This window comes from Pseudochaenichthys georgianus, chromosome 6 (genome assembly GCF_902827115.2).
Source record: "Pseudochaenichthys georgianus chromosome 6, fPseGeo1.2, whole genome shotgun sequence".
Lineage (NCBI taxonomy): Eukaryota > Metazoa > Chordata > Actinopteri > Perciformes > Channichthyidae > Pseudochaenichthys > Pseudochaenichthys georgianus.
In genome coordinates this window covers 39,419,570-39,440,087 of record NC_047508.1, presented here as the reverse complement: position 1 = coordinate 39,440,087, position 20,518 = coordinate 39,419,570, and the positions used below count along the sequence as shown (strand labels likewise).

At 43.5% G+C, this 20,518-nt stretch overlaps 1 protein-coding gene across 1 annotated transcript; it reads right to left on the bottom strand.

The window, feature by feature from the left end:
- Positions 1–368: 368 nt before the first annotated feature.
- Positions 369–20,209, bottom strand: LOC117448184 (very-long-chain 3-oxoacyl-CoA reductase-A-like). The gene is made up of 11 exons (XM_034085358.1): positions 19,888–20,209; positions 9,376–9,422; positions 8,329–8,404; positions 6,274–6,381; positions 5,379–5,443; positions 5,095–5,139; positions 4,679–4,713; positions 3,816–3,897; positions 3,634–3,699; positions 2,772–2,921; positions 369–1,029 (listed from the first exon to the last, which is right to left on the bottom strand). The coding sequence occupies exons 1-11, from the start codon at positions 20,045–20,047 to the stop codon at positions 781–783; spliced, it is 1,083 nt and encodes a 360-aa protein (XP_033941249.1). The 5' UTR covers positions 20,048–20,209; the 3' UTR covers positions 369–780.
- Between the last annotated feature and the right edge of the window lie 309 nt (positions 20,210–20,518).

Sequence of the window (20,518 nt, the reverse complement as noted above, 5' to 3'; positions counted from 1 at the left end):
ATTAAAAAGGCCACAAAACGTTTATTCACATCATACCAGTTGGAATTACATCCTTTCATAATAATACATTTTAACCATTCAACACCCTCTCATTAAATTTGACCATATTCAGCATTTACGTCATAAGAAAAAAGGCACTTCGGATTAATGCCGCAGTTATTGTGAAAGACTTTGGTTTAGAGCAAGTGACACATTGGTGTGACAGCAACCCACCACAAAAGCAACATTTTAAATATAATGCAAACACGCAATATTATGAAAGAGCCGATGCATGGTGATGGCAGTCCAGTATTGCAAGAGAACTGACAGAACGCAGATGTGGCCATCTTTAAAATGGCTAAATGAATTGTAAACAGGACAAGGGTTGAAAGATAAACTCTAAAAAAAGGTCTGAGTTTGGCTAGTGCGTTCATACAAATATGAAATAAATAATTATACATACATATAAAAAGATGCCCTCCACCATGTTACACTGCTTACAACAGCAGGGTTAACAAATCCCTCATTAATTGTATTATGTTCACCATTAGTGTCAGTGACAATATGGATTCATCTCCGTTGCCAAGAGCAGCATTACATTTTAACTTCTGCCTTCTTTGGGAATAGTTTACCGTTCAAAGTCTTACACACGCTTTGCCGAGCACATTCTACTGAAGGCACACATGTGAAATGCAGGCAACCCTGGAGGATTCACCATACAGATCCACAAATCACAATCTCTCCTTTAACGCTGCACCGGGTCAGCACAGAGTGGCGTCCACAGACTCGTCAGCCGTCTTCCTAATCGTTCTTCAGAGCGTCCCCGTTCTTCAGAGCGTCCCCGTTCTTCAGATCGTCCCCGTTCTTCAGAGCGTCCCCGTTCTTCAGATCGTCCCCGTTCTTCAGAGCGTCTCCGTTCTTCAGAGCGTCTCCGTTCTTCTGCTCCCTCATCTTCCTCCTGTTCAGGTACCCGGTGCGCTGCAGGCGGTTCATCCTGGCTCCAAAGAAGATGACCAGGTCGATCGGCACCAGCTTGGTGGTCAGCCAGCCCTGGGAGGAAGGAAGCAGAAAAAAGGATTGCGGGTTAAACTACAGCTTTCAGGATTTCCTCTTTAAATGGAAACGGAAAGATGAATGAAAAGCTTTTACAGGACATGTTGGAAAATGTAGGTTTTATATCAATTATACACATTTTTAAGCATGAAAACACTTTAACCCTCCTGTTGTGTTCGGGTCAAATCTGATCGATTTACTACTTTCATCAATTGTAACTTTTTTGTTTTACATTTGATTGCATTCAGGCTTTATGATATCCTTCACAGGAGACATTTGAACATATACAATGGCTGGTCACCACTTTCATTGAATGTTGGATGATTTAGTCAACTTTGTAACAACCATGGTGTTCCCGCTCAAAAATGACCGCCATAAAGAAAAGGAATTAGTAACCATCGGGATCAGATAAAACACACACACTCTAGATGTGTTCCCCCGCCCTTATGTGCCCATCCCCCCACATGGATCACACAATACATGTTCAGTGTCTATTCTTCGTATATTTACTGCAGTGTTTCATGTGTACCAGTAGTCCGATACAATATGTACAGTTTGAAAGGGTGTTAAATGAAATTGGTTGATGATTAAGGTTGTTGTGTTAATGTAATAGCAGTTAAAACAGGACCGGTCAGATTTGACCTCGAACACCAAAGTAAGGGGGGACACGAAGACAATAGGAGGGTTAAGCAAGTTATACGTAATAGGTTCAAGGTTTGGTCATTCGCACCACAGCTAAAGTTCAGTTGTTAGCAAATCACAAATCGAAAGCATAGCAATGCTTCTAGTCAAATATTTCACAGTATTAACCACTTTTATTAAGTTGTTGTGTTATATTAATTGTTTTATTAAGGCCCAGCATCCTGGATGTACACTAGAAATGCATTTCAACTGAATATATTTTACATTAAAGTGCTAATGGGGAACCAGCAGAACATGTTGTATCTCAGCCTGTGGCGTGAGACGATGGAACAGTGTGCATGTGGAGCTAAAGCCATGTCCAGACATTAACCAGGTCAAGAGGAAATACAGAGACATTATTTTCTCCAGGTACAGGGATGGGGAGGGTGTTTGACTATGTGTGTGTTAGTATGTGTGTGTGTATATATGTAGGTGTGTATATGTATGTGCATGTACATATGTCCAACAGGTAAAGCAGATTAATAACAATAATTAATAATGATAATTATTTATAGATTATAAATAAATCATTTAGGGACAAGGGGGTGAGATTAAATAAATTATACTTCTTCTCACTCCTTTTCGAACACGAGATGTGGGACTGTTTATGTTGCTAATGCTGTTGTTGTAAATGTCATTTTTTTGTTTCGATTTCTCTTACATGACTACGCACTGCAACATTTGTTTTGTTCGAAATAAAATGTATCAATCAAATAATGGGGAATAAATCAACTACTGAGCAAGAAAGTTTAGTTTCAAGTCTGACAATAACTAAGATAAGTTGCTCGTCACAGCAACAAGTACAACAAGAGTGAAACGGGCTACAGAAAGCAAGGGTTCACGCAAGGATAATAAAACGTAAAATGTAAGAAATAAAAATTAAAGTAACCGTATAAATATAAACATGATTATGGATATGTCAAATATGTCAATTTGGAAGTGCGAATCCAACGTATGTGCATTATGGTGCAAGACATACATACAGTGCAAGTAACCACCTACATTAATGTTTACTTGGATAGGTTAAGCATTTCAATATAAAGGTTTCCAGTTCTTACCATGACGGCATGAGGGAAATATCCATTGGTTTGGCTCTGCAGACCCACAGTGGCGAGCTCAGCCAGCACATAGCGGTCGGGGGTGGGTTTGTCCAGGGTGGGCTTCCTGATGCGAGTCATTTTGGTCACCACGAAGAAGGGCAGCACACTCTGCATGAGGACAAAGGGAAAGTGTGAGATAAGCTCAGATAAAAGCCCTTAAAACGAGAGAGTCCACTCTAAAGTTCAACCAGGGGCATTTGGGACCAACGGTGGTTTAAGAGGCACTTTTAAAATGACATAATATATTTCCTGTAGGTGTGTGTGATGACTTGGGTTATCAGGTGACAACACACTCAGGGTTTGCTGAGGTGAAACTGCTGTACACACTTTAACCACCAGGTGGCACATGAGAATACTACAGAGGAGCTAAAAACAGAACAAACAAGCCTCATGTGGAACATCAAATTCAAAAATACCTCTGCGGTATAAATGCATCTACATGAATGTGTTTTGATTGAATTACACTTCAGGCTGAGAGCAAGCGGATTCTTTTGAGGTAAATATGTGAGGCAATTCAATCAGGGGTCACCAGATGGGGCAATTCAATCAGGGGTCACCAGATGGGGCAATTCAATCAGGGGTCACCAGATGGACACATCTTAGATGCTTTTTCCGGGTGTATTCCATTTCTATAAAACAAGGTACGCTTTGTTCTCCTGTAACTCAAAGTAAGCAAGAAACCATTTTGTTAAGCAGTTCTCTTTCTGGCGTCCATCGGGCTCAAGAATAGCCACATAACTGGAAGTGTCTTCCTTTTCTTTTGCTAAAAAACAAAACGAGGTGGAGAAGGTTAATCCCATTTGGCCAAACTCAATCTCACCTGGATGATGACGCCCTGACGCCTGTACTCTTCCTGAAGGCCACGAGAGAAGAAATCCACAAAGGCCTGCAACCAGAACGGCGAAAGGAGGATACATTTAAAACACACCAGTCTGTAAAACGTTGTTTGTCGTCACAGCCTTGACATTAGGCAACATGAGGAAGGGATAGAGGTTTCCATACCTTTGTGGAAGAGTAGACGGTGAGCAGAGGGAGGGGGTACATGCCGCTGGCAGAGGAGATGTTCAGGACGACTCCTTTGGACCTGAGGAACACAACAAGGTGGATTTAGGACAAGGACGTTGCTTTATTGTAAGGCTAAGAGTAGCAACACATTGCAAGGACTCAAATTGAGTGTTGTACGAGATGGCATCAGTCAGAATTGTGCATCATTTCGGGACTATTTTCGAATTAAGAAAGCCTGCTGAAAATCCTCCATTTCAGCACAGCCGTCATAATCAAATGTACATGGAGTTCCTCCTTTGCAATACACTGATTTTCAGAAGTCCTTTTTTTCTTCAAATCCACAAACTTTTAGAAAGATTTTCCATGCCAGTGGAAACCCTGCATCTATACAAATCGAGCACACACACACACACACACACAAAGTGATGTTCCACACACGCACTAAAACAGTGTGGTAGTGGCCGTGTGTGTGTTGCCATGGCAGCCTGTTGCTGCAGTGATGTAGTGGAGCGACGCTCCAGTCTCACACGGCACCAAATGTGCTGCGCTGCGATTGGCCGACGGGAGTCACATGGGAGCAGCGCAGCCAATCGGGTGGGAAGAGCACTTTGTGTGAATTGAAAGCTTGTCAGCATTGTGAACAAAGGAGGAGAGGAGATGCAGGGAAGGAAAGGACTAGGAGAGGGTTTCTTATTCTCTTACTGGTTTTATATAAAGTGTAACCTTCCAAATACTTTTATTGTGAAAAATGTTTAATTTCAAGATGTCTTGCGTAGCTTTTGTGTTACAATCCCTCATTTAACAACAACTATTTGACTGCAGTCATGTCGCAGAACATGGAGGCCCATCGGTGAACTCACCTCTCAGACATCCTGGGCAGCACCAGGCGGGTCATCTGAGGAAAGGACAACGGGCTCATTCAGAATCAGCGGACAAAAACAATGATGCAACTCATGAAGGAGAGGAAAGAGTTGTATTTAATAAAAGACTTTATAAGGAGAGAGAGAGACGGGCAGAGAGAGAGATGCGTGGGTGGCAAGCACAGACAGCGTTGGTGTAGTCCACCGTTGCTTTGGGAACAACTGAGACACTGCAGGTACCGTGAAGAAACGGCAGAAGAGGAGGAGGAGGAGAAGAAAAGGGGGAAAAGTGAGCAGGAAAGTGATGTGCATGGGAAACTTTAAAAACAGTTCATATGATTATGTAGTTGGAAATCAGAACTGAACATATTCTTCCTGGAGAGCAGCAGTATGCAGAGACGCTTGAAAACACTCACCTGGCAGACTGAGGTTATGTTGACGTTGACCATGTTTGTGATGAACTGCAACAGAAAGCACCAGTCAGCTAAACACTCACACAGACTATCTTTAAACAGTAAAGAACTTAAAAAGATATAAAGGAAGCACATTATTTGGATATTCAGTGCATTAAATGTAGCTAGAATGTAAAGGCGAAGAAAACCGGTATTCTTTTTGCTTTTTTCATGTTTAAAAAAGTGCACTTTTAACCAGCAGCATTTCCATTTGACATGATATGTAATACAATAAAACTAAAACTCACATTGTCCAGATCGGGAATATTGAGGTAGTACTCGGGGTAGGGGTAGGAAACACCAACATTGTTCACTGTTGAAAACAAAAAGAAGTTTTACTATCTTTCCCAAAACAACTTGGATGCTGAAGAAAGCTCAGGATTAACCACAAGGTGGAAGCAAAAGCAAACGAGACATTCCGAGTCCAGCAGCCACACCTTACCAGTAGGGCACATTTGGCAAGAACAAAGAGTTCCTAAAATGTTCGACTAAAAAGTATGATGTCAACTCTTGGGTGCAGACGTCTAGAAGTACAACAGCTGACATAAGTGCATCTTTAAAAACAAGTCTCTAAGTGGTATTTATGCTCGGATAACGCGTGGGTTTCGTAAGAATAATTTAACCAGACTTCAGAAATTAGTCAAGGTTTTCTGTCGGGCGGAACGAGACAAAGAAGTCACTTCAAGAATCTAAATCTCAGGGGTTTAAAAGTGATCAAATGACTCCACTGTTTAGAGAGAATTTGAAAATATCACCACTGTTAGTTTCCAAAATAAGTGTTTGTAAGATTTCATTTGGCTGATGCAGTATGTCGAGAAATTCAAGGTAGGTTACCCAAGCAGAAAAACAAGGCCAAAGCGCAAAACTTTGTGTGGTACAACAACCTTTAACCAAATGAATTAAATGCTACGGACTAGGGGGCTTCTGCTGTGAACACAATGCCGCTTTAACACATGGCAAGTGAATGTAAACATATCATGAAGCGATGTTTGCCTTCTTCAGTGTTGCTCTCTCATGTCTGCATTACAAAAGGGTCTTGGAGAATGTTAACTTCACTGAAGAAGAACAATAAAAAGCACGAGCTTCGAGGTGCAAGGTACAAATTGGTAGAGAAAAGAATCAAAACAAAAAATCAGAACTCACCAAGAACCCCGATCTCTAACCCAGCCAGCCCCGCCTCGATCTTTTCGTAGATGTCACTCCGGCCAAAGTCCACTGCGATGGTCCCGGTCTCCACGTTGTACTGTTCCTCTGAAAAGGAGAAACACATTTTCATTTATGTTACAACGATATATATTTTTTTACATTTAACCATTATTTAACCTTGTAAGGCCAGCTGAGATTAACGACAACTTTCACGAGGCTACCTTGGCTGGAGAGCAGCATTCAAAAGTCACACGCGACAACCCGACATCGAAGAAAAGAAAAACAAACGTGTGGATATATCAAATGCACAGGGACGGGCAGCATTTGATTTGTTCTGAGACTTTAAGGGTATTCCAAGTGAGGAGTAAAGCTTGCTCACTCCTTTCGATGCATGGCAACAATTACAATTTCAGTGATAAAACTAACTCCGTAATGTTAATTAATCTAGCGTTCACCCCACACTCATGTCACAAACCAGCAAGACTGACCATTGCATGTATGATATATAATATATGTGTAATGTGTGTATATGTAAAGCGCTTTGAGTCATTGAAAAAGTGCTATAATAAATGTAAGGAATTATTATTATTATTACTGACGTGAGCAACCCCCGTTTCAAATGAATGTAGCATGAAACCAGTAACCGTGAGACTTGAACTGAAGAGGGCACTGCATACCAACAAACCAGCCGAGCAACAACCCCCCCCCCCCCCCCTTAACTCCGCCGTCATGTTTGACGCGCCTGCTGCAATTACAATTGTCCAAAGACTCATTTAGCTGAAAGCTGGCAGAGGGGGTTATAAGATGAAAAATCCTCTGATTTGCTTTGACAAAGACCAGCAGTGTGTCAGAGGACATTCAGAGTTTAGACTAGGGGGGAAAAAGGGGGGGCCTGAGAGATGCAAGTAAAAAATAAAGGGTAGGGTTGCTAGCCTCCCTGAAATCTATATCCAGCTCAGATTATATTTAGACATCACAACCTCTTTGGGTTAAAGCAAGGAAAAAACAAGATCAAGGAAAAACCTTTCGACATGATGGCAAAGAAATATTAAGGCTCCAAATTGGTGTCATCTTGGGGTTGCCAGGTATGTGTGATTTAAAAAAAAACTATGCACATATTTGCATGAGAAAAACATTGTAAATTTAATTACAGGTGGGACAGGGCGGTTCATGCAAAGGAGGGCGGTGTTTCCCCCCCCACTAATCGTGAGGGAGGAGTGCCAGAGTTTGGCACAATGCATCCCGCTCGTGACTACCCATCAGCCCCCTCGGTGGACTTGAAGCACGACAGGGGAAATTGCGCCGTGGGAGACGTCAGAGACAGATGGAAAGAGAGCGAGTCAGGGAGAGGGCACTATTTAAACAGAGGGGGGGGTGGGGGGTGGGGGTGGGGGGGGGGGGGGGGCACTCACCATTCAGACTGTTTTAACCTGGAGTAGCCTTTAGCACAGATCCTCCCTTTACATCTGAATGAGGAACGCATGCTTTTGGTTTTTACGAAATATCAGGAACGGGTTATTTAATGAGTCGGTTATAAAATCAAGACGGATATTTAACCCGTCTTCCTTCATACCAAGAGGGGAAGCTCTTAGACACAGCCTGCCTTTGTTAGCTGCCCGTTTCCAAATCAACAACACTTGTACAGAATGGAGGCACGACTTGGTCGATGCCCAGGAGCTTGAAAATGGGGTAAATCTACTCAAACAAATACTTCGTTTGAAATATGAAGCTGATCGATCCACACCTGTTGCAACACTACGTAGTCAATGTAAAATAAACTCGTGCAAACCTGGATTTTTTTTCCTTAAACAGTGCAGCGATTATTTTCCCATTTTGTTTTCATTATAAATCCTTATGTCAAGGCTATAGAGGCCCTCTTATCTGGGCCTTGGAAACCCTGTAGTCGACAAGGTGGGAGGTTGCGCGTCACATCCCGTCCACACACACACATCCTGTCCACACACACACACCCTCAGCAGCCCACTCACTGTGCTCTTACACCAAATGGGTTTCCATGATGTTGTGCAGACCAACAAAAAAACAAACACTTACTTAGTAACCTGGCCACGTCATCCAGCTTGTCCTGGGAGCGACTGATCAACATCAAGGCAAATCCACGGCGAGCCAGCTGGACCGAGAAATACAGTACGTTAGTAAGGAATGCATCTTTTCATATATTGGTGGACAATTCCATGTAAACTACTGATGGCAGCAAAAGGGACAGACAATCTGGAGTATCAGTGCCTTGTCCGTTTCATTGAACACATCAAGTCTCTAAAATGTACGAGTTAAGTTTTATTCCTCAACTTGTGATAAGTATGCTTTAACTCTTGATTTGATCAGCGGGAGAACAATGCGTGCAGAACATCCACATGTATTCAGTGTCTTTAGATTGATCATTTATCTCCACGTGCATGTGCTAAATGTCATGGAAGCATGCTGAAAGAAAAAAACTCCATTGTGGCAAAACATTCCTGAGAGCTTTGGCCTCAACTTAGACATCATTTCCCTTCATGCATGTCCAACTATGACCGGGTACTACAAAGACTGAGAGCCAGGACCTTTGTGTGCGAGCATGATGCTCTGCACAGTATTCACACCAGCTTCTACCATTTAGAGGTTTTACTTTAATGAAGTCAAGTGGTGGATTTCTGTATAAATACCAACACAAGCATAATACACTGGGTAAAATGGCGGCCTAGCGTTGCGTGACAGGCAGCTAGACCCAGTGTAGCGCCAACAGCAACCGTACGAGTCAAAGGCCCTACATGACTGCATTATACAGCCAGCACACACACACGCACAGCAGTTTGGGTCGACATGAGGACGGGTAGCCCAGATCCAACGTGTGCTTGTTACCTCAATATGAGCTCTCGTTGACGAGCCTGTATTGAAGTGCATATGTGTGAGGACTCTTTTCCACGCTAATGGGTCTGTAAGAGCTCTCCCCTACCGTGGCCTATGAGTGAACAGTGTGTGTGTGTGTGTGTGTGTGTGTGTGTGTGTGTGTGTGTGTGTGTGTATGTATGTATGTGTGTGTGTGTGAGTCACAGCTATGCCTTGATAGAAATGAAATAAATAAGGGCCCGGGAGCCTCACCTCCTCCGCATAGGATTTCCCGATTCCATCAGTGGCGCCCGTCACAACTGGAGACAGAAAAGAAAGATATGTTAGTTTTGTTTCTCTACAATAATCATACATACAGTATGTGGCAGGTCAGAGGTGGAGTCTATTCAACTAAGAAGGGAGTAGATGCTCTTAAGAATCCCTAAAAGTTGAACAAACCAGTTCATAATCCTCGATAGTGAATTATTGAGACTATGATTTCACTTTGCGTTTTGGATCCATGTTCTCCAAACCTGTCAAATGACACGATCAGCATTTCACTGTCGGTCACACACTTTCTCCATCCACCGGTTATCGTTCTTTCACCGCTTGCGTCATCTTTGATCTCCCCTACATTAAAAACGAACCTCACACATATGGTCCTCATTGTTCACAGGCTTACGACACACCTTCACACATCAGGTTAGGCCACTTTAAGTATTCTCAATCATAACAACTCAGCGTCTCGTCGTGGAGTCGAGCCCGGGGCTGTTCACAGGCGACGACGAGACGGGTAGAAGAACACCTTACAAGCGGTACATCTACTATCAGCCACGCCTTAAAGTACAATTAAACTGCTATTTAGGGAAGGCCTCTTTCTAAGCTCTTACATGACAACGCATACTCAATGTCAAGCAATATTTCCTTTGGATGACAGCGTCTATTTTCACGCAGAAATAGGGAGTGTGGAGATGGAGCAGATATGAATATAAAAACAAGATAGGAGGTAAATCCCAAAGCAAAGAAAGGATGAAGATTGTATAGAAGTGGAGATAAGATAGATTAAAGCAGAACAAATAGCTATAGGATTCACCTCAACGTGAGGACGATGATCCTCAAGATCAGGTTTCTCTGACTGATAATCTAGCGTATCTGCAGTTTATACAAAAAGAGGAAGGAGAATGGCGTAAAGAACGGAGCAATTTGGGCAGAAAATCAGGGGCAATATTGAATAAAAGCACAACGAGAGAGCGGTCGAATGTCGGGGAGACCGAGAGAGGGAGCTGATGTACTTCCAGTGTCCAGAGATCCTCACCTTGTCAAGCAAGCAGAGCTATTTTTAAATCAACCCCTGCTCCTTCTTAAATGACGGAGGAAGAAAGGGGAAGAGAAGGAAGACAACAAGGGGGTGAAGGTGGCGAGGAGGGATTGGGGTACTCACAAATACACACACACACACACACATCATGAATATATTATTAGCAAGGCTTGATGAAAGATTAATAGACGTAGAGGACATTCTCTGGCAAAGAGCAGCAAAAAGAGACAAGATGAGAGAGGGGGGGATGCGAGGAGGGGGAGGAGGGAGTGATGACGAACATTGAGCGGGAGAAAGGAGGAGGGCGAAGTGGGGTAGGGAGGATGGGTGAGGAGGGATCCTAGGGGCGGCTAAAAATAGAACGAAGGGAACGAATGAGCGAAGGAGACAGAATAGGGATGGTGGTGGAGGGGAGGAGAGGAAGATGAAGAGGGGGAGAAGAAGAGGGGGGCACAAAGTCAAAAGAAAGCAGAATCCCTGGTTATTTTTAAACCCCTCCCCCCCGTGTTAAGAATGAAACGCTCCGTGGCAGAAAAGCCTCAATGGGCGCGGGCTGTACCAACTCAGGGTCTCGCTGCAGATGCAGGGGGGGGGGGGGGGAGCAGCGCTGTGAAGTAAAATGGCTGAGGGGGGGGGGAGACAACAACCGCCTCAACATCAAAATCAGCTTCTTCTAATATAATCAAGTGAAGTGAACGAGGCTTATTTGCTTCAAGAGCGACACAAAGTCAAATCTATATCACAAACAATTAAAATATGATGTTCTGTAAACATGTTAAATATATATGTTCTCATAATTGCCAGGATCGGTAAAATGCGGTTCTTTTTAGGTGACAATCATGCAAAATGTGAGTTTATCTGATGACTATTGAAGGAATAAAATGATTATTAAGAGAGTTAAGAGCATGACAATTAAGACGACAAGGAAGCTTGAGTGGAACATCAGAACAGCCTCGTCAGAGACATGTTGTACCAACAGGAGAAAGAAAGGAACACGTAATCACACCGAGGCCTCCAATGCCTTCGAGGAAGATATGACAATGACGGTTGAAAAGTACTGTCCATAAAAATGAAACCGTAAAACCCAACGAGGAGCCTCAGGGCACCGACCACATTCCCGCCGTCAGACAGGACTGTAAAAACACCCTGAAGAAAAGCACCTGGTGTCGTTCCGCTCGGAGTGCCGGGTGCATCGGTGTGAAAGTATGTGTTCAAAATGCACGTATCGCATGTGAACTTTAACCTGGTGGAGGAGAAGCGCAAGAATGTGTCACGCATCAAAACACATGCCCGTTTGAACTCTAATGTGACGGAAAATAACATGCCGTGTGCCAAGTGCCATCTTAGCGCCACGCTTCATGGTACGATTACTGTCACGCAGAAAACAGACACAAGTGTGCTCAAACAGGTTCACTAACCCTTGAGTCTCTCATCACTAAACAACAAGTTAAATCTCTCTTATTAGCAAAGTCTGCTGCAATTCAAAACCTACACATTGTAGACTTAAAAGAGACTATTTCATTATATAATACATACTAAATATAGGAACTGGCATCAGAATGTGGCCCTATATATCTAAAGACATATGTCTAGCTTTGCTCTCACTACTTTCATTTGAACAGGATTTAACAGTGAAAATAACTGATCTACTAAAAATATAACAAAATACATTTGAAGTATGTCAAATGTATACTTTGTGTACTCCTGGATGGGCGGCAGGTATGTTTTGAGAATAACCCCTCCACCCCCCCCTCTGGCCTCCCAAGACATTTCCTCTAAAGTTCACCCATCGTCAGGGCAACAAATATTCTAAGTAACATTTAATAATGGATATGGAGCATATCATATATACACACACTGTACACTAAATAAATGAGGAAATAAAATCCTACACTGGAGGCTACATACAGTGAATATGAGGACATGTCTAATAAAGAAAGAAAGCTATTAAAGTCTTGCGCTGAACACAGTGTCCAGAAATAGCATTGTTCAGTCACAAACAAACTCCCCGGTGCTCCCAGCAGGACTTCATTTCCCTCACGTTAGCAACACATTACAGCTGTGACACTCTCTCTCACACGTAATGTAACAAAAGCATCTACGCAAGCAAGCACGTGACTGAGAGCCCCGCCACTGACGCTCAGAGACACACAACAAAGGGTGAACGCGTGTTGATGGGGCAAAGGAGAGTGAAGGGTGCAATAATACAAAATAAGAGGGTTCTGTAGCGGGCGAGGAAGACGAGGGGTCGGTTACAATTCTGCGTCACTAGTATTCCTGAATTGGAAATGTAACTGAAGGAGAAATACAGAAGCATGATTACTTACAGGAACAATATTAGCACCCAAAATGTAATAGATTACAATTATATATAGCATACTGTATTATGGAAATACTCAGGTCAACGACAAGGGTGTCAAAATGGTCGGATACTTGAGTAAATGTCGTTACATTGCAAAACTGGGTAAGAGGAGTGTGTGAATGTGTTACGAGTGTGTGTGTGTGTGTGTGTGTGTGTGTGTGTGTGTGTGTGTGTGTGTGTGTGTGTGTGTGTGTGTGTGTGTGTGTCCTCTCATTCATTCCTAGCACCCAGAAATGGAGGGAGATTGTGAGAGAAATTTGACTTGAGAACATGCTTTGAAGAACATGGTGCTGTAGAGTGAAATAAAAAACAAAATATAGAGACACAGAAACACACACTAGCTGTATGGGAGAGAGGCAGGGTGTGCGCGTGTGTGTGTGTGTGTGTGTGTGTTGCCTCTCATTCCTTCCCAGCACCGACGCTCTGATCCCAGTTCTCCGTTCTTTCTCCTCAGAGCTGCTCCACCCTGCCTGCTCTGAAGCGTCCTGACGGGGGCGCCACATCTCTGCCACGCTTAGTGCTGCACATCACCAGAGGTATTGACATCCCCCAGCCTTTTCTCCCTCCCTTTCCTCCCTCCCTCCCTTCCCTCCTCCCTCCTCAGCAGTAGAGCAGCCCCTGCCTGCTCACTATTCCGAGGGTCTAAAAAAAGCAGCAGGAGGAGTAAAAATAGCAGCGCCTGCACTGCCTCGTCTGGGATCTGCCTGCCTGCCGCAGCACCTGAATACCAAACAGACCTCCCCCCCCCCACCACCACCATCATCATCATCATCCCCATCACCAGGACGACCAGCCTGCTGCATCCTCAGCCCTTCACCTAAAGCCTGCAGATGCCACAATGAGCTCTGCAGGCTGGGAAAAACACAGGACCTGATTTGTGGAGCAGTGGAAAAAAGCCGAATGTGAAGAATTGTTTAGATCGACATGGATACATGTTTGAGGAAGAGAAGCTGGTGTTAAACTGCACTGAGGAAGACGAAGGTTCAAATGATTATTCCTTGTCCAGATTGAAGTTGGCTGATGAGTAGAAAAAGTTAAACTAGAAAACTGGCATGGTGTGACCATCAGTTAACCAAAATGGTGAGTTATGTCAGATTCAACCCCCCCCCCCCCCCCATCACATCACAATTAAGATTCTCAGTGAGGAGAGACTGCGGTCCTTGTATGCCCCGCTCTCCTTACGTCCTCTTATGTAATCTGTCGCACCCCAAACTCGCCTATCAACGAGCAGCCCCCCCACCCCCCCCCCTTCCTCAGATGGAGAAAATAAAAAACGATGGAGGGAGGGATGCAGCATGAAGATCCAAAGACAGCTCATCACCCTCACCCAAACACATATTCTCCATCCGCCCACCTTCCACATTCAAACACATGCTGCTGGAAATAGCAGGGGGGGAGGAGCAGAGTCACATGGGTGATAGGAAAGTCGACAAAAATAAGGCAGGATCGGGCCGGGGGAGACGGAGAAATGAGGGAGGGGGAGACAGAAAAGAGAACTTCAGAGCTGCCCAAGATAGAAGCAGCGTCTATATTTGGGTACAGAGGGGGGAAAAAATCAATAGTTGCTTCACTGCAATAACTTGGATGGAGATATTTTTAAAGTAACTCGTGCCATTAAGGACACTGTACTGTGTTGGCGTTTCTTATCCTAACAAAGCCTGCAGCAGACCGGTGACTTCACTCATTAGTCCTTCCTCTGTTCTTGTACATATCATATTTACATGTATATAGACTTTTTGTTATTTTATTATACATTGTTGGAGGAGGTCGGAATAATCTCATTGCTATTTCTACACTGTAGCTTCTGTGACAATAACGCCTTTGAATCTTGAATATGACTGGAGGCTCAGTGAAGTCACCTGCAAACACTCCGTCCTCAATCACATCCCTGCACTTTTAAAATAACTCGTATTGCGAGATCGCATTGATGCGGAGTTCCTTTAAAAGCAGTGGAGGAATGCAAGTAACAAAGAACATTCACTGAAGTACATTTTTTGAGGTACTTGTACTTTACTATTCGTTATTAAATCTACTACATCTCAGTCGCCTATCTTGTACTTTTCACTGCACTACATGTCAGTTTTATTTACTATATACTTTTTGAATTCAGTTTAGCAAGTACAACATATAATTACACTAGTAAATACACGCTGATGTATAATTATAGGTTAAAATATCCAGCAGCAGTATTTAAAGAACATGTGCTCCACAGTTGACAGATGTGATGAACACATTCTTGAATCAACTATGAACATCTAGGAATTCAATATTTAGGAATCTGATATTGGCGCAGGCACTTTTGTAACTTTAGAGTATTTTTACAACTTTGTATCGCTACTTTTACTCAAGTAAGATATCTGAGGACTTCTTCCACCTCTGGTTTACAGATATATGTACACTTATATTGTAAAAACTTGTATTTAGCAGCAGGAACGCATGGTACCAATCATTGTTAAGCTGCTGACTACTCTGAACAGATGACATTGTATCCATCAATCTTCTTAAGTTACAACCAAACAAAAGAGTTTAAACAAATCTCTCAAATGGTCCTTAAACTCTAAAATCCCTTGCATACCTTCTCCCTCTCACACTGCATGTCTATCTATTGAGTAACTTGTCTCGTGTGATTGATGTATTTTTTTTTATTTATTATTTTACAGAGGTTAGGTAATGACCTAAATTTCAAACCTGACTTTCTTCCCAAGCGTGTCCCACAAAGACTGACGCAAACATCTCAAAGTACATTTCAACAGATACTCAAATCCTCGATACTGAATAACCAGCCTCTCTGGCATGTTGGACTGCAACCGACACGAGCCACACTTCCCAGAATGCAATTCACCACAGATCGTAAACATGCTGGTGGTCCAGCAATGTGTGTTTAGATAACAAGACTGCACAGGTTCACAAACTTGATGACCTGGTTTTCTTCAAGAGTGTGCCTTATGTTAACGCGAGACACTTGGAACGAGTAAAAGAAAAAGCATATGGCTTAAGATCAAGTTGCAATCTTTTTGGCAGGTTATTCAATGATGTAATAATCTTAAGGTGCGTCCTTAAAACAATTAGGAAACATTACAAAGTGAAGCAATATCTTAGCGTCAGTGAAACTTAATCGAACTACTTGTTGTCGTTTGGCTGGATTTCTAAAGTACAAATGGTCTACTTTCTTGCACATTGACAAAACATATTAGAATGTAAAGACATAAATACTAGCCATCATGACCAACACTAAGAAAAGGCTAAATGAATGCGATTCAGTCACGACAACATGTTTGTGTGCAAACAAATTGGAATGGAGCGAGAATGTGAGAGAAACATGACTTGAGAACAACATGCTCGGGAGGATGGTGCTGTCGAGTGAAATAAATAGCAAGACACAGAAACACACACTAGCTGCACGGGAGAGAGAGGCAGGAAGGGTGAGGGAGGGGAGGGATTGAGAAGAGGTTTAAATGAAGGAGAAGCAGGGGATCCTTCTACTTCCTGTTTACCCATCACCCCTGGCTTCAGCACGTGTCACAGAGCGTGTTCATTACATTGACAGCCGTGTTCTCTCCCCTCTCTCCGCCCACACACACAATCTCACAGAGAACTAGGGGGAAGCACATTCACAAGGATGAAGTGCAGACCCTGCCTCAGCTGAAACACATTTCATTCACACATCCATTCCTTACGCCTATTCATAAAAAAATAAACACTGACATTTACCCGTCATAAATAATCGCCTGCAGTTAATGTTGTTAAACTTCGCAGCCAGAATGTGTATTACTGGAGTTGAACACAACGCAACTAAACTCTCACTGGGACGGAGCGGCGCAGTGGGCTGTGCGTTGATCATCAGATCAAGGGGCGTTGGGGAAGACCAGTTCGAAACCCGCCGTTGTGTCCTTGGGCAAGACTAAAATGTCTGTATACTTCTAAACCGCATGTCACATCACTATCCTCATCGCAAAAAGCTCCTGTTGGTCTGATTTACTTTCATATCAAATACGTTTTATGCACAAGCAATTCAACATACACTAACTGCCTCATAAGCGATACTGGAGGTTGAGTTAAAAGAAAATAAGGAACTACTACACATTGGAGTGAACACATGCTCAATTGGAAATAATACAATAATTATTCTGTAATGATTTATGAAAAATATCTTAAATACAATGAAAAAGTTAAGAGTCTTGAAAGAAATGTCAACTCCAAGTCTCAGTGTTAACGTGCAGGAATCTCCCTTTGCAATTGGTCTATTCCTACATTTTCTAAAAGACAATATTAATCATGGATACAATTGTGCCTTTTTTGGTTGAAAACTGCAATCCTTGTGATAAATGTTTTTTTTTTTTTTAATGGGAAAGGCAGGATGTGGAGAGTGTGAGCAGGTGGATGCACAGTGCAGCAGAGAGGCTGGGGAAGCCGCTTGCTCCCATGATGCAATGCTCCTGCTCTGCCACTATGGGTCTCCTCCACTAAGGGGAAGACCAGCAGAGGAACTCCAGAGAAATCCCTGCTCTCCTCTGGTGCCGGAGCTCTGCAGCCTCCGCATGCGAACAGTGCAGTGATTACATGGAACCTCTGAACACAGAAGACGTACATTACATTCAAATGCACTTGACTTTGCAAACAGGGAAGGGCTTCATTACTTATGACATCATTTAGGCAAACTTAAACTCCATCACCGGCGCAGACTCAAACCCGTCTGACCAGGACATACCTGCCCTCTGCTGTGGTGCAATAACAGCATGTGGATTACTTGATGCACATGCTGACAGGGTGACAGACTCAAACGTGAGAAACGTTTCTAGTTTCAGTTCATTTCTGCGGCTGAAAGAAATAATGTGATTTCTGTGAAATGTGTTGGTTGCTTGGTTAGTCAATATCCTCTTCTTACTTTATGAAAAAGGGCCTTCATTTGAAGTACAGATACAACGCTAGATGTTATATTATCAGTCAAACTATTACAGTAAGTATTCAAAATGATTCTGTACAGCTACATGCAGGGGCGGATTAGCCCGGGAAACTCGACCGGCCCAACTCGTTACCTCTGGTCAATTGTCAACAAGGGGGGGGGGGGGGGCTGCTAGTGAATTGTCCGACTGGCCCACCGGGAAAACTCCCTTAAAAACGTTTTCAAAATGTCAAGCTGACAATGTTTAAGAACTTTGAATAACTCATCATTTTCTGTTATGTGTAGAAACAAGAGCTTATGGTATGTGCAAACTCCTAACATGAACTAGTATACAACTGCATGACTCTGGAAACAACGAGTGGATTCAGAGAAGATGTAAAGGACTAATAGGCAGATTGAAATAAAGTTTCTGTTGCGCAACTTCAACAGTTCTTAACAAATGACACCATTGTTGCTTTCTGGGCTTTACAATAAAGAACAATAACAAGCCTATTCAAGAGTTAGAGGTGGTTTAACTTGTTGCAACAAGTGCCTCAGTCTTTGCGTGAAAGGTGGAGACCAGAATCACACCACTTGACGTAAAAGACAACTCACACCCTCCCTGAGCGGGCCTGACCTGCACATCTGGTACAACCAGCTGAAGGAGGGCAGACTCAAACATCTACCCTCCTCTACTGCTCAGTACTGCCATGACGCCAACCGTTGGCTCGTCAGACAGGTGCCAAGAACTGGTTTCAGGGAGTGGCTTGCAAGTTCAAGTTAAGAAAAGGCTAAATTAACATGAAGATTAGTTATACAAGACTCCTTTCCAATAAACTGTTTTACAGCATGTCATGCCATCTAAGTTGAGTTGATGCAAACTAAAATATGTTTTACTGCACCAACAATGAGCTCTTCTGGACTAAAAAGGAACAATTTCTGGTCACTACAAAAATAGATATCACTGACAAGACACGGGGGTGCAGTGGAGGAGGGTGGATGTGATTTCTATATGACCAATGGATGACGAAGCGATGAGCAAGCTCATGACTCATCGGTGTGCACCGGTATTCCTCCGCATTTTTCAGCAGAATCACAAAAGAAATGTACATTAGTCATTCCTAAAGGCACCCTACCTTCGCGCCACGCGTCTCTTCGCATTTTATGGCGCACAGGACATCAATTAAACACTCATTCATAAAAAAAACAAGGAGTTAAAAAAAGGCACAGCGAGTCACCGGGAAGATAAAAATGAATGTTTTCATAAAAATTAAGTCAACAAGCATTACAATCTTCCTGGTAGACTGGTTTAGGGGATTGTCAACCTGTTCCGATGCAAAGAGAGCTCGGCAAAGATTGCCCAGCAAGAGGCTCCAGACGCAGCAGTCTCCTCCAAAAAAAGGAGACTGGAGAAGTGGGTCAAGCCATGGCAGGGGCGATTCCTATGAGACTACCAAACCAAAATACACGTAGATTGATCCATTAACTCGCTCCTATGTGAGCAAACAGGCGACAAAGTAAATTAAAAGGCTTAAATCCAATTAAAGCCGGTGTAATGTAACCAAACAACATGTAGGGCAAATTGGATAAGGTAATCTGACAAGCAAAGAAAGCGACGCCACAAGCATGACCAAACACCGCCTGAATATAAATCGCAAAGTCAGGTAAAGGTGATTAAAACTAAAAAATGTTGGACCAACTGCCCAATGAGACACCTTTCCAGGAGTCAGAAGCTAATGTGGGATGTAGGTAACGTTTTAAAGTGGGCATAAGGGTTTGTCTTACATCATGCAGATGGGCTAATGTGGTTCAGTTGTGCGCCGGCTGAGAGCTCACCCACATAAAACAGCTCTGAAAAAGTGCGTATAGCCTGCGCAATTTGGCTCCTGGCTCACCAATGTGGGGCATCCCCATCCCGCAAAACATTTGGGTGAAAACGCTGACTGGAGCCCCTGGCAGCTGGGTTTGGCGTGACAGAGAGAACAAAAGCAAATTGAGCTAATAAGGACCATTATGCTGCCAGTCAATCAGCTGCTTACCTGCGCTTGTTACGCAACACCAACCTCCCACTTGAATTAAGCCACAAAAAAGCACCAGAATGCAGCTTTTTTTCTTCGTGCCAAGTGAAGTTTGAGCTCAAGAACCTCATGCTGGTGTTTGCACGTCGAGTCTATACTGCCCTCTTCGTGACCGTGGTGTGAAAATTGATGTGACCGAACTCACCAGCCCATTTGCCCAGATTTGGATAGATCAGCGTCCCGTTCCCCAATACCCAGATCCTGAAGCCTGAGAGCAGCTTGTAGAGGACCCACAGCACCAGGGAGGCCACGGTGAGCGCGCCGACCCAGAAGAGCAGCTTCTCCTCCACGTTCATCGAGTTCATGGCAGCGGCAACTCGGCGTGTGTGTGTGTGTGTGTGTGTATGTGTGGAGACCTCAATTTTAGGCAATGTGCTCTAATTTCCAAGACACAACGTGAGAGAGAGTCCCTTTATAAGGAGGTTGTAGCATCACACACACTCCCCCAACACTTGTCTAGCCTGATTTAAAACGCACCGCCCACCTGGTGCTTTAGCCCCGCCCCTTTTATGCTCTCGCTCGCTGCAGCAGCTGTCTGTCGGATGATTCAGCCTCTGGATTGGTGCGTTTGCGTGTCAATCCTCTCCACAGCGCTCCCCATTCATTAGGTTTTCTGTATGAAGCTGGGTGGGTCAAAGGGCGACCGGGATGAGGAGCGATTGGGCAAAAATTACTTCAGATCCCATCCGGAGGCTGCCATTGGCTCTCAGCGGAGCAGGTTTGTCGGTTTCAGTCATGATTATGAAACCCTCCAAACCCACGCTTTCGGAAAAAAA